The 18,001-nt window shown below is 43.4% G+C and overlaps 1 protein-coding gene across 1 annotated transcript in view; it reads left to right on the forward strand.

The window, feature by feature from the left end:
• sdc2 (syndecan 2) overlaps positions 1 to 14,056 on the forward strand; it is a 62,108-nt gene extending 48,052 nt beyond the window's left edge. Inside the window, exons 2-5 of the mRNA XM_080788057.1 lie at positions 3,474 to 3,588; positions 5,428 to 5,603; positions 7,702 to 7,831; positions 11,295 to 14,056. Of these exons, the coding sequence (XP_080644183.1) occupies positions 3,474 to 3,588; positions 5,428 to 5,603; positions 7,702 to 7,831; positions 11,295 to 11,458 (585 nt within the window). The 3' untranslated portion in view covers positions 11,459 to 14,056. The remainder of the gene's footprint in view (positions 1 to 3,473; positions 3,589 to 5,427; positions 5,604 to 7,701; positions 7,832 to 11,294) is intronic.
• The last annotated feature ends 3,945 nt before the right edge of the window (positions 14,057 to 18,001 follow it).

An 18,001-nucleotide genomic window follows, 5' to 3' on the forward strand; every position in this document is an offset into this window, starting at 1 on the left:
TGTCCCCCTCTCTCTCTCTCTCTCTCTCTCTCTCTCTCTCTCTCTCTCTCTCTCTCTCACACACACACACAGTCACAGAGTGAGCAAAACAAACTTTTTTGTTTCATCGTAAACACGCTCGGTAGTCTACGCTTCGTAGCAGGAGGGTTTATGTGTTAGCTGTAACAAGGTGTGTGTGGTAGTCTACGCTTCGTAACAGGAGGATTTATGTGTTAGCTGCAACACGGTGTGTGTGGTAGTCTACGCTTCGTAACAGGAGGGTTTATGCGTTAGCTGTAACAAGGTGTGTGTGGTAGTCTACGCTTCGTAGCAGGAGGGTTTATGTGTTAGCTGTAACAGGGTGTGTGTGGTAGTCTACGCTTCGTAGCAGGAGGGTTTATGTGTTAGCTGTAACAAGGTGTGTGTGGTAGTCTACGCTTCGTAGCAGGAGGGTTTATGTGTTAGCTGTAACAAGGTGTGTGTGGTAGTCTACGCTTCGTAGCAGGAGGGTTTATGTGTTAGCTGTAACAAGGTGTGTGTGGTCTACGCTTCGTAACAGGAGGGTTTGTGTTATCTGTAACACGGTGTGCGTGGTAGTCTATACGCTTCGTAGCAGGAGGGTTTATGCGTTAGCTATGCTGCTGCAACAAGGTGTGCGTGTCATACATAACGGATAACAGCACCAGCTTTTCTTATTTCTTCTTTAAATCTCGGCTAACTTTTTAAACAAACGGGCTCTGTTAAACTGGCCTCAACCAATCACTCCATTTAGCCGGAACACAAACATTCACATTACTCCGGCCTGTCACCCGGGCAACGGTGCTGAGGAGGACGGGCTGTTGTGATTGGACAGTGGACTGTGGTGGCCACGCACCATTAGGATCATAAAAACAGTGACATCTGTTTGGAGGGAAACTCTTACAGGTCTGAGTCAGAGGAGGAAGGAACACAAGGGTGGTCCGTTGATGATCTTTTAGGTCTTCTTTTAGGCCAGTGATTCTCAAACATTTTCCCCCCAAATTGATACAATCTAGGCAATCTAGGCACTTAATCCAGAGGGATTTACAGTAAACAAGAACAAAAACACATTGGTAATACATCATATACATAAAACAATAGTCATCATGAATCATAAGTAAGATAAGAACCTAACATTGGAATATCTATGAAACTATGCGTATATACTATAGAGTGCTATGTCTACATAAAATGCTATCTAAAGTACATAAATTGAGCCTTAATTTTCATATTATGCCTGTAAGGTCGTCAAGGCTAGGGCAAGTGCTACGGTAAGTGCTGTAGTATTTGAAAGGATTTGGTGCCATACAGGGACCCCAATACCAGAAGTTAGATTAGATTAAGCACAGTACTGGTACTGTCTATACTGTAGTGTAGGCAAGGAGAGAGCAACATTGTTGTACAGTACATTCTCTCATTGGATTAACTGGTGAAAGTACAGTGAAATGAACCCCTTTCAGACTAGTCTGGTATTTTGTTCATGTCACTGCTTAACCCATTCTGACCTGGCACCCATTTTGGTGTTAGCATCATGTTATGCTTTAGCTATTGAAAAATAGCAGATCTACAAGCTCATATCGCGCCACCGAGTGGCGTGATACGAGCTTGTAGGTCTGCTATTTTTGAAAATTCGAAGAGCGACTGACATTTTTAGAATCTGATCTCAGGTCAGAATGGGTTGATCAGACCAGTGTGTGTCCCAGTGGAAACCTCGTACGAATCTGATCTCAGGTCAGAATGGGTTGATCAGACCAGTGTGTGTCCCAGTGGAAACCTCGTACGAATCTGATCTCAGGTCAGAATGGGTTAAAAACCTTCTGGAAAACAGCTGGTCACGGAGCATCACATGATGACATTTAACCAGTCACATTGACTGGTGCTTTTAGACGTCACACAGTGAGTGCACTGTGGAATACTTTTAATTACACTGTGCATCAAAATACGCATTTAATGTCATCACGAGGACATTTCCGCATTTGTGGCGGCAAGCTAAATACACAGAATATGTATGGTATTCTTTTGCAGAACAATGGGATTTAGCTTCAAAGTCGGATTTGTTTTTTAAAGGTAAACCACACCAATGCAACTCATTGAGTTGCAAGGAGTTGCATTGGTGTGGTTGACCTTTAAAAAAAAATGTTTTGTCCCGACCGGACCCTTTGGTGTGGTTTGGCCTTTAAACAGACAACCATGGTGAATGCCAGCTGGTAAGCTATAATTGACAGCATCATTGATTCTCACCACCAGAGTTGGGAACCAAAGCAAAACAGTAATAATTCAGATGAATGCTGAATAGAGTGGAATGCAGTGGAATAGACATTTGAACCACCACCCATGAGCGTATATAAATGAGAAATTAGGCTATTATCTTGGCCAACCAAGGAAGTGATTGTTTTGTGATGTACTGGTGTCTGAATGAAATTTCCGATTGGTGGATTAAACGGTGGTAGCGTGTAGAGACGATATCCATCCCCATAGAAGTCGCAGCTGGGGGGACAGTGGGATCCATCCAGAGTTGTCATAGCACCCGTTTTAACTGTCAGCCGGTGTCCCACATAGAGATCTATGTATGTGCCTGCTGCCTGCATGTGTGTGAAGACTGCAAACTGAAAAGTGTACTTGGCAATCAATCAATTCGGCCCACTGGCAGAGCCTGATTGGTTGAGCCTCAATTGGCTGAGGCAGAGGCTGGAAATTGCACAGGTGAAAGGAGTTGGCCTCATTAGGCCCACTGGCAGAGCCTGGCCCAGGTGAAAGGAGTTGGCCTCATTAGGCCCACTGGCAGAGCCTGACCAGAGCCTTTTGTGGTGGTTCTGGAGAACCGTGGGTCCGACCGACACGATACCTGGCACTGCATTCCCTGTGGGGGTGTGGAATGCTTGTGTCGAATGTGAAGTCGTTGGGTCAAACGGTTCTCGAGTTACATGCATTACAACCGTACGTACACACACGTACGCACGTACGCACGTACGCAGAGACGTGGCACATTTATAGTAGGATGCATTTCCTTTTTGGAAATGTACAGTAGACCTGCCTATAGTCTGATATGTGTATAATGTATGTACTGTAGCCTATGTTAGCCACATTAACCCTGGAATCCCTATTTTTGCTAAATATGTGAAAAGCTTTCCATTTTTATGTACTTATTCAAAAATAGCAAGCTCACATGTAGCAATCACCCCCCCAACCCTCCTGCAGAAGTGATTCTTATGTTGAGTGTTGAGTTGAGTGGAGTGATTCTTATGTTGTTGATGATATTATTGTTGTTGTGTACTTTTAAACTTGTATATATCTTGCATATTCTTTACCTGCTGCAACATTATTTTATTTGCCCATTACATTTTTTTGTTGGTTGGTTGTTGGTTGTTCGATACCTTGTGCTGCCCTGGAATATAGGCCTACTATTGATAAGTGATATTTTGAAAATCTTGTTGTAATGAAGGAGATGCTGATGTGTTTGTTGTGTGTTTGTGCAGATAGTGGAAGCGGCCAAGCCCTCCTCGCAGGCTGACGACATGTACCTGGATGACGCAGGCTCGGGAGGTTTCTACCCTGAAGATGATGATGATTTTAACTCGGGGTCTGGGTCAGGTAAGACCATGCACGGACGCACATGCACGCACGCATGCAGGTACACGCAGCGCCCAAGACGGCTCATCCCAGGATTGACTATATCCTCTGTTCTGCCTTCTGGGACTCATCCAGGCGAGACATGGATCCATACATAGAGTGCCTTAATAGAGCCTCACATGTATGGATTCCTCACTGACACACACATACCAGCAGCACACATGCGTAACACAAGAAAAGTGGTAGGCGGGGTTGCCTAGCCAGGGCTGTGTGTAAAGCTGTGGGTTGTGGACATCATTGAGGGCATGAGGTAGCTGGTGTTTCATCAGAACATTCAGAGACGTAAAAATATACACTTCTATATACAAAACAGGAAATCATGTAAGGATCGAGGTAACAAGGGAAAGGAAACATTTACAGTAAGGGGGAAAGGGGGCGGGGGGGATTCAGATTTTACGAGGGCCAGTTTCGAATTGCAGCCGTCTCAGGCCAGGGTAGGACAGCAAGTTGCAATGGGCCTGGTCTACAAGATACACTACACCACAAAGACACCCACTTAAACTACCTGTCAAACTACTTGACGACAAACATTAAAGATGTCCACAAACGTAACACCAGAGGGAGCTCTGCAAATCACATTAACCCAGATTTGGCTCAAACAAGCGGTTCAATTCGTTCTACTGTTATACCACCAAAATGTATAATTCCCTACCAACAGTCATAAAAATGTGTGAATCCTCCTTACTCTGCTTCAAAACCGCTCTTAAAGAGCACTTACGGATGGCTGCAAGATTAGATTTTAGCTACATAATATATTGCAAGTTTTTCAAAAAACTCTTAGGATTTAGGTCAGTGGTTCTCAACAAATAGCAAATCGACAAGCTCGTACAGAGCTTGTACAACTGCTATTTTTGAAAATGTTAAGGATTTCAGATTTCAGGTTTCAGGCAAATCTGCCGGTCTATTCTATTTTGACCTTGATGTTGATTGTTGACCATTGACCTTTTCCCCTCAAAGGTTAATCACCCGTTCAGGGCAATATCTGCCTGTCCGTTCTCATCTTGCTAACAAACACAAACACACACACACACACACACACACACACACACACACACACACACACACACACACACACACACACACACACACACACACACACACACACACACACACACACACACACACACACACACACACACACAGGACCAAGTACAATACCCTGCCATGCATTGCTGCAGGCAGGTACATAGGATTGTGCTTCAGGAGACTGGATCAGTGAGGAGAGATGTCTTAAGGGCCTTGCAAATGGGGAGCGAATGGGGAGCGACAAATTAATTTGTTGCGTGCGTGCTCGCTACGTGCACACGCCCGCGACTCCCCAGACGTGGATTCTGTTTAGCTTTTTCTTTACGCTTGCGTTGTTGCGCCCCTCTTCAACAGACCTGGAGGAGACCTGTGTTGATCCAGGAACGCCTGCGTTCCTCGCTTCACGTTTGCAAGGTCCTTTAGATTTAGTCTAGCGTTCTCTCTCTCTCTCTCTCTCTCTCTCTCTCTCTCTCTCTCTCTCTCTCTCTCAAAATTGAGTTGCTTCTCTCTGAGCAGCAAGACAGTCTCTAGAACGGCACTGAAAGGTTATGGTAGGAGATAAAAATCACACTGGATGAAGTGAATCATGTGAATGAGAAAGTGATGCTGAGGCGGCCCAATGAACGGCCGGCAGCAACTGCACTGAGTTTCCTGACTGACTTGCTCTGCGCATGTCTGTGACAGGCTCATGATCATAATAATTTGGTATCACATTTTTTCGTTCAAACTGTCATAATGCTGTGATGTAGTGTTGACCTTGTGACTCCTCCCCAGGTAAAGGAGTGGACATGGAGGTGGTAGAAGCGGTGACGGTCAGCGTATTGTACATTGAGCCCAAAGCAGCAGAGCCCACCCAGGACAGCACCAAAGACTTCACGCCCAAGGTGGAAACGGCCACCATCAGAGACACAGCCAGGGACGACTCGCCCAGGAAACCGCTCAGAACAGAGGTGACTGTCTGAGGACGCGCCATAAGATAGAAGTGCATGTAAATACGTTCATGTAATGCCGCTGCAGATGTTAACACATTTACTGGAGGTTCTTCAGCTTTTAATGTTTTATATTAAATTCAGTTGGTTAGAGCTCGGGCTATATACTGTCTATCAGTGTCTGTGTTGCGCAACGACAAAGCGGAAGTCCTTGGTCCATCAGCATAATGGTTCCCCTTATGCTCAAGAGGTAGAGCAGGTCGTCCAATGATCCATGGGTCGGCGGTTCGAATCCCGGCTCCTCCTGTCTACATGTCGAAGTGTCCTTGGGCAAGACATTGAACCCCAAATGTGCTGGTTGGTGCCTTGCATGGTTTCCGCCGCAATCGGTGTATGAATGTGTGTGTGAATGGGTGAATGTAATGCACAATCTATGTAAAGCGCCTTGGATAAAGGCACTATATAAATGCACCATTTACCATTTACCATTTACCCAGTCCCCACTCATTGACTCCGTTAGCCGAAATCTTCCCACCCATTTATCTCTGAATAAAATCCCAGATATCGATTCTAATCAAAACAAGCTTTATTGACGGCCGATCGCATCGCTTGTCGTGGTAAAGATATTCATGCCTCGGGTGGTCCCACGATATGATTGCTTATCCATGAGCTAACTTCCGGTCAAGCCCGGAGTGTTTTTTCCCTTGGAAAAAGGCTCATAAGGCTCAAATGAATGGATTAATTCCCAATGATTGTGTCACTTAATGTGTTAATAGCGTGTGGGGGACAGACACGCATCACCATTTCAACGGACAGATAATTAACTGCTCGTTAATGCATGTAGCGAATATACAAGCTTGTCTGCCCAGAAATTAGTACTGATTCCTTTCCCATCCACAGCTGCTTAAATTTCAAAACATGCACCTGTCCATATACAGTCGTGTCACACATGCTGACACGTGAGTGACAGCCGTCACTCATAACCTCGGCAGCTGTCATCACTCATAACCTCGGACTCGCCCAATTATTGCTTTTAGTTCCGTGCTTATAGCTTCACACTCTAGCTTCGACGCTTTTAGCTCTGAACGGGGCGTAATAAATGTCCTCTGACTGAGACCCTGGACTGGCGAAGCAGTGATTACTCTGCCGGTGCCAGGGTTATACGGCTATATTCCCTGCTAACATTCTGTAATATTACGAGATTATGCAACATAAAGTGATCCGTGACTCGGCTCGGGGGAGATGACCCAGCACATTATCAAATCCCCTCTCTAATACCAAGAGGCCTGAGGTTTGTGCTCAGGATAAAGATCAAGTGCTAATGTCATCGCACATTACGAGTGGATTATGTCCTCGGTCTGTCATAATCTCCGTATTCTGGAGCCATCACAGATCAGCCTACACTGGACTCCTTACTGGACCGGACCGCTGGTGTGCTACATCTGTTTAGGATTTGTAGTCAACATCTCCACCCCCGTTAAGCCAAGCCAGAAGACACTTAGCTCCTTCCAAGATTTATTTTTTCTTCTTTGCCTCTGTTCCTACTTCCTTGGCCTAAAAAAAATATAGTTTGGTTTCATTTGGATTCTTTCCCTTCACTCATCTCTTTGCCAAACCATAAAATGGCTCAGATCCTTTTCGCTCCTTTGCTTTCTTTCTTTACCCCTGCATTGATTGGCTTGGGTCTCTGGCAGGGCTCCATGTCATCCCTCTACCTCCCCTGCTAGCCTCATGGACACTTGTCTGGAATAGATCCATTTTGTTCTCATCCAACGACTGGCTGTAGGCCCCAGTTTAGGTCCCTAGATGTGTTTCTTACTAGACCATCCAGCTGAGCCAGTGGAAATTGGACAGGTGCCATTTAGAATTATTAATTCTATTAATATTAATTACTGCTGAATTAATGCTGTATTCCTCTACCCAGCTTCTTTGAACAGGTACTGTGACTGTGATTGCAATGTGAAAATGTAAACTCTCTCATTCTGCTTCCTCCCTCCCACACACTATTTACACATCTATCTCTCATTTCCACCTTCCTCTCCCTCGACTTAGATTTCTTTCTTAGATTTTTTTTACATCCTTGTATACTCACTGCCTCCTCTGCCCCCTCCCCTCCCAGGCACCGGTAGCAGCTACAGAGGACATGCGTAGGAACCAGATGACCAGTACCACCAGTGCCCCCGGCTCGCCCAAGGAGCCCATCGAAGTCCGCTCTGAAAACCTCTTCCAGAGAACAGAAGTTTTAGCTGGTATGTACCTACTGCATCCACACAAGAAATATGGCTTTTATTGCCTTAGTTTTCCAACCCAGTCTAGTCCTGGCCAGTGTGTATGTCCAAATAAAGGGGGAGAAGGAAGTGATATTTGTTTGCTGGTTAGATACGGCTGCAGGCGCTAATGCATTAGTGAAATTCAGACTCCATCATGGCCCATAGCACTTACTCTACCCTAGATAGCACTTCTGTAGACTTAGATAGCATTTAAAACTTATAGCATGTTATGTAGACAGCACTAGAATTGCATTGTATATAGTCATAGCACGCCATAGTACATATGTATAGCATAGTAGTATATATGTATAGTTTATACGTATAAGTTTCATTATATAGATATTCCACCGTTACTTTCTTAGCTTACGCATGTTTCATGATGAATGTTTTTATGTGATGTATTCCCATGCTTTTGTTCTTGCTTAATGTAAGTCGCTCTGGATTAAGAGCGTCTGCTAAATGCCTAAATTGTAAATTGTATTGTAAATTGTAAATTGTAAATTGTAAATTCGTACATTGTCAGCAGAATATTGCTGACACACCCACAGCAGGAGCGCCAAACCCACAGCGATGTCTTAGGCTCTTCATTTCATTTTAGCACCTGCATAGAATAGTCTTTCTCAGCAAAGGTGAAGTTCTGCTTTGGGTTTTGGAGTTGGTACAATCGAAACAATTGCAAATCAATTGAGCCTCTTTGTATTGCAGATGAGGTTGTTTTAATTATTTCACATATTTGGTTACATGTTACGGTAGTTTTACTTTTACTGCCAGAGGCATTGCACGGATATATTGCTTATCTATTATCTATAATTACCGGAATTTGGATGCAAATATTCCATCGGTTGTGGTTCCCAAAGACCATCATGAAATATACCATCTTGTGTGTGTGTGTGTGTGTGTGTGTGTGTGTGTGTGTGTGTGTGTGTGTGTGTGTGCGTGTGTGCGTGCGTGTGCACGCTTTTGATCAACGATTGCCAAACAAAATATACTATATCATCAAATGGTGGTCCGTGGCTCAAATGCTGAATAAATAATGGACCCTAATGTATCTCAAATTCCCATGTCTCACTTTACAGTGTGTCGGTATATCTCTAGCTGTGAACAGATTCAGTGTTAGAAGCTTAGTCCGTGAGTCCTACCTTCTCCACTTCTCAAAATAATTAGTTTGAATTAATCCGACAGGCGTGTGTGGAACCTGCTAGGGTTCACGGTGCTGTGGGTGTTCCTCACTTTTGTTCAATGGCAAGAAATGATCATTCTCCAAATTGCTGCATTCTCCCTCACACGTCGCAGACGGAAATTGATTGGCACTTTGTTATGATATCCATCTGGCATTTGCTATCTGCATAAACGGGGACAAATCAGGACACAGCACTAGATCATTGTACTGTAGATGGGAACTCATCCCAAATCTCTCTTTCTCTCCCCCCCCTCCCATCTACATGCTTTGATTTAACCTTTTGTTTATTGCTGTTGGATTGAGAAAAATTGCAACAAGCCTTAACCCATTTTGGGCGGGAACCCCTTTTGGTGTTTCAAGCATTATGTTATACTTTAGCTATTGAAAAATAGCAGATCTACAAGCTCACGAGCTTGTAGGTCTACTATTTTTGAAAAATCGTGACAATGTGGCGCAAATCTTTGAATATATATATTCTTTCAGAGCGAATGTTTTTAACTCAAATCCTTGCTTCTGGAGAGGTCCCTGGAACACATTTTCAGATGGGGGTCGGTGGCCAAATACATTCTGGGGGTCCTTGATATGAAAATGTTTGAGAACCACTGACATAGAAACACAGGGTTTTCAGAAAACTGTGACGGATTTAGAAGACATTTGTAGAATCGTTCCCAGGTCTAAATGGGTTAACTGGATTTGCATAAGGGCTTGGGAACCAGTTTTTAGTTTTATTTTAAGTTTTATTGAAGCTCTCTCAAAAATAAGGTCAGATAGATTCACTAACTTTGTGTCAGTTGTTTTGAATTATGGCAGCTTTAGTCTCTGCACTGCCAAGACTGTGTCGCTTACATGGAATGCAAGAGGATTACACAATGTAAATCTTATGGGTCATGAGACCCTGAGTGTAGAAACGTACCTCATTCACATCCCTCACCATCTACTTATTTGTCCATTTGGTTAGATTTGTACACTTTTTATGAGTTACAAATGGATAAATGAACACTGATTTTACTGTGTAGTGGTACATGACAAAATAACCCCTATTATGTCCCTATTCTGGACATGTCGTGAGAAGCGAACATTTGGTGAAAATAGGCAGATGTTCAGTCTTGCAAAGTTTCGCAACACGGTGCATTGTGAGCGAGTAGATCGCTGCATGGTGAGCGAGTAGATCGTACATTTTTGTCGTAGAAATTTGTTGTAGAGGGCGAAAAGGAGGGGGCCTAGTATAGTATAGGGTTTATGTGGTTGAAGGTAAAGTTTGGTTTTGCTTTGAGGTAATTTTACAATTTCTTTCTACCTAGAAAGATATGATAGATAGATAGATAGATAGATTTTTGTGCCAATTAAGCAGTCATCAGGATACAAAAAACCCCTACCTAACAGGAGTTAGACACACTCATGTATGAACTCAAGGTTTTGACAAAGACAACGTGTCAAAACACGTTGTCTTCTTCAGCTTGTCTTCTTCTTCTTCCAATAAAAAAGAGCATTAAATCATTTTAACAGTGTATTCTTGGGATTTGCTGTCATCACATGATATGGGATCTATTTTGCAATCTTGATTTCTCTTTTGGCAAACGCCCTTGTCCTGAAAATAGCTGTTTTTTTATGGGCACACTAATATGATATAAACTCACAGATACCTATTACCTTTGTTTTGTGTCTAGTCTAGTTTGAAGGTATTTTGAATAGTGAGGTTAGCCTAACTTAACTCGATTATTGGATGTCAATGGGATAAAGATGCAGCTGCTTTCAAAAGTAGGGAAATAGACCTTCTGTAGCTCCAAACTGATCATTTAGAATGTTATTGTCGTTCCGTCTACACTACAGTAGCATTATGTAGTCAATGCTGGCTGCTGGTACCTGGAGGTTAGCGTTGGACCGATGCCAGGTTCTGTACCTATGGGGCCACTCAACCTAAAGTGGGGCAGAGGGCAGGTTGTTGAGCAATGAGAGACTCTAAACAGATCAGTAAGCCATGGAGCACCTCTCATAACAGGCCTAATTTGGAGGAAATTGATGTAAGCTCATGTAGAGAATTAGGCAGGAGAAAACAGAGATGCCTTTGGGGGCCCATTATGAGCAAGCCAGATTTTATAATATGAGCTGGCTGGATTTCATTTAGGGGTTCCCTCGATGTTACTTTGCTGTTGGTTTATTATACGCCATGTCCTCTGCAGACTTTATAACCTGTTTCTCTCTCTCTCTCTGTCTCTCTCTCTCTCTTTCTAACCTTCACCTCCATCCTTCCCTACTCCTCAGCTGTGATCGCGGGCGGAGTGATTGGTTTCCTGTTTGCCATCTTCCTCATCCTCCTCCTGGTGTACCGCATGAGGAAGAAGGACGAGGGCAGCTACGACCTGGGAGAGAGGAAACCCAACGGAGCGGCCTATCAGAAGGCCCCGACCAAGGAGTTTTATGCATAAAAGCCCCGCCCCCCTCTCGCCGCCCACCAGATTGACAAATCAAAAAGTGATACGTCGAATGACAGTCCACGACAACGACAAACCCTGTTCAGATACGACAAAGAAAAAAACAACAAATGTCACACAAGTTATAAAGTTGATTGAGGAAAAATAACATAAAGGAAAGCTTTTGCATAGAGTATTGTAATTAAGACCTTTTCTTTCTCCTTTTTTATGAAAGCCAAGCATTGCTTATTTTATGGCAAATCTGTGTATTTAAACATTTTGTGTATTATTTGAAACGGCTGAAAAACAAAAAACAAACAGGATCTGTAATGTTGAAGAAACCGGTCATATCTGTCTTCTGTCAAAGGAGCTTTTCTTAGTCGCTGACTACCTTTTAACTGTAGCAGTATGTTATTTGTAAAGAAAAAATGGAAATAATTGAATATAATTATTCTGTATCAATCCTACTTTCTTTTTTCTTCTTTTTTTTTTTGTCCTAGCATGTCTGATGTTGATCTCTAAAGGTGTATTTCATTAATTTATCTTTTTCTCTGATGTTTAAAAAAAAATGCCTTTGTAGTTTTGATGAAGCTCTTTTGTCTTCACATTAATGCTGATAACGTTCAATGTAAATGTCCTCCCTTCAGGTTGCAATGTTTATTTTATTTCTTGTTTTGTTTTGTTGCTCTCACACCCGTTTTTAGTGAAAGGTGAGCATTTCACGTCGTTCATGTTTGTTTGTTCTCTTTTCAGTGTACCTCATGGTCATAAAACAGCATTTCTTTACGGCAGCATATTATGCGTATACCCAGGAATCGGTCTTAAAAAGCTAAGCTGTGTCAGGGCTCGAAAGAAAATCGCAAAAGACTTCGGCATTGGCTCTGTGTCTTGCAGCCATTTTTTGTTGTTTTTCTATTTAATTGCATTCGATGTTGTATTGCACATCCACACTGCATTGCTTCCCGCCGGTACCATGCAGCTCTGGGTGTATAGCGTTTGTGGGGTTAACTTGTTTTTGGCCCATAGCTCTGGGCTTCAGCCACCCCCCCCCCCCCCTAGTTTTCTCTGACTGCCTCTGCACACCCTTCTACCACCAAGCTGCATTCTGCCCCATCTTTCTCCCTCTCTTCCCCCTCTCATTTTTTTTGTAATCAGATTGGAGCCCGGCCCGTTGAGAGTTGTCGGCCCCCTCCCCTTTTTCGCACTCAGCCATGTGGAGCCACCCAGGCCGTCGGCTTGCGAGCAAAGCCATCCAGCCCCTAGAGACTGGTGTTATTGTCTGAGTTCCTGTGCTGATGCTTTTGGCCAAGAAACCCTTTCATTGGAGGCCAGCTGAGCACATACCTCTGTGGCACGCCACGCCGCGATGCTCGACTGGCGACGTGTTTAATAGATAAACAATAAGGCTGTCGCCAGGCTGTCCCTGTCAATTAGTGGTAGCCGTTGAAAATGGTCACTCTCGGGAGACATTTTTGCGGGTCTGCTGAGGGGTTTTCGGTTGAACATGTTTGTGGTCGGCACATTTCATTCAAAGGAGCGTCAGGCCAGTATGTGATACTTGGCCCTGCAGCTTTGCAGGTGACCCGTTGCTACGCCCCGCCGTGTCTTTAAGAAGAAGCCCGGCGATAGCACACATGTCGATGGCCAGGTGTTCACAGGAGACATGGGGTTGGCTTGGCACGTGCCATTCTGCATCCCAGATAGAAACAAACGGAACAGAGGGGCACGGAATGGCCAGCAGACGAAAGCTTTGATGTCACATTAGGACCTGCCGTCTGTTGTTGGTCGCCACCCTCTTGTTTTAACGTACGTTGATTCTACGTGACCTTGCTAAGAATAGAAACGCGTAAATATCGGCAGGTTGTGAAGTTGCCTTTTTTTTTGTTCAAATGTACAGTAATGTAAAGTAGGTATAGATGCTATCGCCATCTAAACTCGTAACACGACCCTCACAAGGCCATTCTCTTCCACGCCAACTTCTTCTTCTCCTCTTCACCCTCTGCTCGCAACCCACTCCTCTCTCTCTCTCTCTCTCTCTCATCCCCATATCCTGTCATTGTATGAACTAAGTACTGAACTACAGGAGCAAAAACCCAAAGACTTACAATATTTCCATTCCCACCATCGCCTCATTCTGTACTGTACTGTATATTCTTACAGTAGCCACCACCTCCATCACCTCAAACAGTGCCCACCCCATACGACCCACCCCAGCTACATATTTGCTCTTATGGGTTCATTCTTTCCTTGATCTCTTTTTCCTGAATATCATCTTCTTCTTTTTTCTTTCTCTTTTTTTTTTTCTTTTTATGTCTATTAGAGACATGGCCATTGAGTCCAATTGCTTATTAGTATATGAAAAGATATATTATATATATAAAAATGTATATTCACAAATGTTTTAAACCTTCAAAGTGCCTACCATTTGGAGATGTACTCACTAGGCGAGTGTGAGACGGGTGCGTACACGAGGAGGGGTGGAAAACGACTTGACTGGCATTCTGTAAGCACGGATGACTGTAATGGTAACTTTTTTTTAGTCTTACAAAAGCTGACAGTATTGTACCTATAAGTTGAAACAACACTACTGAATAAACATTGTGGCCTAATATCCATCTCCTCGTCTCCTCTTGTTGTGCGTCACTCATTTAATTGTCTCCTTACTTCCTTGCTATCTGCTTAAGCACTCTTTAACCTTGCCTATATACTCAAAGCATCACATTGCGACACGTTGTGAACTTGTAGAAGTAGATTATTGTCTATTAATATCACGATTCACTACACTACTGTTTGGATTAAATGTGTGTGTGTGTGTGTGTGTGTGTGTGTGCGCACACACACACACGTGTGTGCGTGTGTGTGTGCACTGTAAACTATTATGTTCTGGTTGACCCATGGTTGAGGATTGACATAGGGGATTATCAGTGTAGTAGAGATTAGAAATCTTCATGTACTTATGGGTCCCATCATATCATTTTAGCGTGCTAATCTGACCCAGTTACAGGAGGAGATTAGCACAGCAACGATGGGGATTAATTTGGTGCAGGATTTGAGGGTCGCTATAAACCTCAAGTTGCACGCCTCAGCGTGGTGGGAATGAGAAAGTGGCAGTGAGGACACAACCATCTACGAATCCCCCTAGAAGAGCCTAGAAGAGGGCAGAATGCTCAGTACGAATCCCCCTAGAAGAGGGCAGAATGCTCAGTACGAATCCCCCTAGAAGAGGGCAGAATGCTCAGTTGGTTAGAAGCACATGGCATGTCAATGCATTTTGGTCTTCCACAAACTCATGAAAACCACACAAAAGCGTTGTGTTCATGGGTTAACCTATCCCGAGTCAGACCAATGCTCCTTCGAACCAATGATAATATGTCGGACCAAAGTATGCTCCCCGTGTTCATGTAAATAAGAAAATGTAACCTTCACCCTTTTCCGTACTTTTTTACTTCATCTGTGATATATTAGTATCGCTGGGCTATAATGATGATTTCCTGTTCTTGGCTATATAGAAGTAGATATTTGTATTTTCTACTGTACGTCTCTTAAATGTTTTGATGAATTGAAAATGGTGGACGACACACACACACACACACACACACACACACACACACACACACACACACACACACACACACACACACACACACACACACACACACACACATGTTTTGATGAATTGAACAATGTTTGTAAACAAGTGTAATGCTTAATTGGGTCGTCCACTCAGATAACAGTCTTTGTATTGAGTTTGTGCTTGAAATGTACTGTAATTCTACAAACTGTTAATAAATATTTCAATCAATCAATCAAAACACTCTCCTATCCTCCTGGTGGAGACCTGTGCCCAGAAGGGCACTTTTTCTAGTTCATTACTGCATCTCGGGGCCCATTTAACCATATAATGAATTTGGATGGCAAAAATGGCAGATCTGCAAGTTCAGTGTCTTGAATGAGATGTGCTGTGAGTTTGCATATCTGCTATTTTCCAGCATAGGACCGTTGCACAGTGAAGTATACAACCCTAAAGAAAAATGACTGGGCCTACTTCCTCTCGCGGAGGGAGGGAGTGAGCTGAGGGACTCTACCTGAAGGCGGATGCGGATCACACAATGAGGAAAGGAAAGGAAAGGTACTATGTTTACCCAGGATAACTGGACTAAGCATCAGATACTTGTTTACAGCCAGGCCCTGCTTTCATAGAACATTTCATGGTAGTGGTTCAATGCCTTGTCCAAGGGCACTAACTTCAGCGGTGGAGGAGGACCAAAGAACTCCCGACAGTTACAGTATTAGCGCCGTTTTTAAAAATGTAATAAAATTAGTCTATTTGACTGTATGTGAAACAACTTGAGACGAAGACTATGGGGAAGCAGAAGAACGTTGATATTCAGCGCCAAGAGGTGGGTTTAATGTTTATTTAGGTAGCAAGGCTAATGGCTATTTACATTAACATTTGAAGTACTATGGCATGCATAGTCTTCGTCTTTTTATTTGATTCCACGTCTTCACTCGACCGTCCGTCGTTGACGCCACCGTTGGGCCAGGTGGGGTCCCGTTTTTAAGACTTTATAGCAAGTTAAAGTCCAAATTTAATAAAAGCTTTATGGAGGGTTCCGAGAGGGGCTAGGGTCTGTCGTGGCTCTGGACCTTACTCTAAGCTCTGGACTGGCTAATTCTGCAGAATTAGCATTTAGGGCTATGGGCCAGCCAGAGCAGTCGAGTAGGCTAACCATGTAGCCACTTAGGCCTACTGGAGTCTGGAGAAGGTACACTTGTTCTCGTTTATGAATGTATTGATAGCCTAAAGTATTTTATTACAAATAATTAGGATAATGATAATGATAAAAACTCGGTTCGGTGTGGTCCGGGCCGGGGGACAGAGGCCAGAGAGGGGGAGCAGACGTGTGCGGCGTATGACCTGTCACCTGGGGGCGGGTCATCACTCATGGGGTTATGATGACAAAGCTGTCAGTTGTTCTTTGATGTTATTTTATCTGAATGTACATGTATACCTCTTTGTACTCTTTGTATAGAATAATATAAGGTCAGTGAGTCCCAATGCTCCATCCATGTCCTTTATACAGAGAGAGCATACTGTCAGTGTGGGGGACAGTCTGGGCTGCCAGAGGGCCTGGCAGGCTGGCTGGCACCCTCAATCACAAATTCTGCCCCATCAGTTTCAGTTTCATGTACTTGTTTTACTATATAAAATGATGTGTGCCCCCTCGCCATTTTCAACTGCACCCTCAGTAATTTCATCCTATCAAATATTCTTTTAAGGGGATCCCTGCTGGCACTAAATCTTTTCAGATGGGGGTGGTAAATATATATATATGGCGGTCCTTGACATGGAAATGTTCGCCAACCAGTCGTGCACTAGGAGAGGAAACATTCTGAGGGGTGGCAAAGGCAGAGCACCAATAGGAAGAAAGGCCCCCTCTCTCTCTATTGTACATCTTTGTGTAACAAACACACATTACCCAATGCCTCTATTTCGCTCTGTGTCAACTTGCGTTGCATAAGTTTAAGTTTGTGCATGAAATGCAACTGTGTGTGTGCGTATGCGAGCGTGTGTGTGCGTGTGTGTGTGTGTGTGTGTGTAGCGTGTGTGTGCGTGTGTGTGTGTGTGTGTGTGTGTGTGTCAAAGTGCAGCGAGGATTTATACACCTCAGAATGCACGGCACTGTGTTTGTGTTTGCCTAGGGGTTAAGCTAAGGGGTCAACCCATATTTACGTTAGGGGTAGAAGCGTAGAGCATAAATTCATGGTTCTTCTCTAACAGAAGATGGATGTTGTTGTTGTTGTTGTTGTTGTTAGCCCATTAAGGTTAACAACAGTTTTGTTAAATACCTATGTGCTATATCAGTGGTTCTCAATTAAACGTTTTAATTTCAAGGACCCCCAAAATTATATATATTTGCCTGAGGACCCCCATTTAAAAATATGTTGTTCCAGGGAAGATTTTAGTTAAAATGGTTCGCTTTAAAAAATGCATTTACACAGATTTTCCCGAGTTATATCTGCTATTTTAACTAAGTATAAAATAATGCTGTCTTCCTGCCTCTCCCTCTAATACAACTGCCATGGCTGAAACAGTGCTAATTCAATAACAGCCGGACACTGACTTAACAACATGGACTGTTACTCGGGGCCAAACCATGCAGAAACATCAAGGAATCGGCAGCCAAGTTAAACAAGCTGTCAGGCCTCATAAGGGCTCGTGGCTGACAGCTATAAGCCTGGGTCCGGCTAGTCACTATAGCCGGACACATAGCACCTCACACCGAACCAGACACACAGCGCTGCATAGGACTTCAAATACGCTACATGATTCTTTCAAGCATGTGCCGCAATTATGATGAATATACAGTGTGTATATATATATATATATATAGAGAGAGAGAGAGACAAGCTTACAACTGGATATTTTCACTATTATGAGCTCATTTTGTGGCCATAAAACGACTAGATTTGATTAGAATTTTCATCATGAACAAAGGCTGTGTGTGTATGAATGAAGCATCAACTATAAATTAAGAACAGTTTTGATCTAAATTA

This window comes from Protomyctophum bolini (genome assembly GCF_963924005.1).
Source record: "Protomyctophum bolini genome assembly, chromosome: 17".
Classification (NCBI taxonomy): domain Eukaryota; kingdom Metazoa; phylum Chordata; class Actinopteri; order Myctophiformes; family Myctophidae; genus Protomyctophum; species Protomyctophum bolini.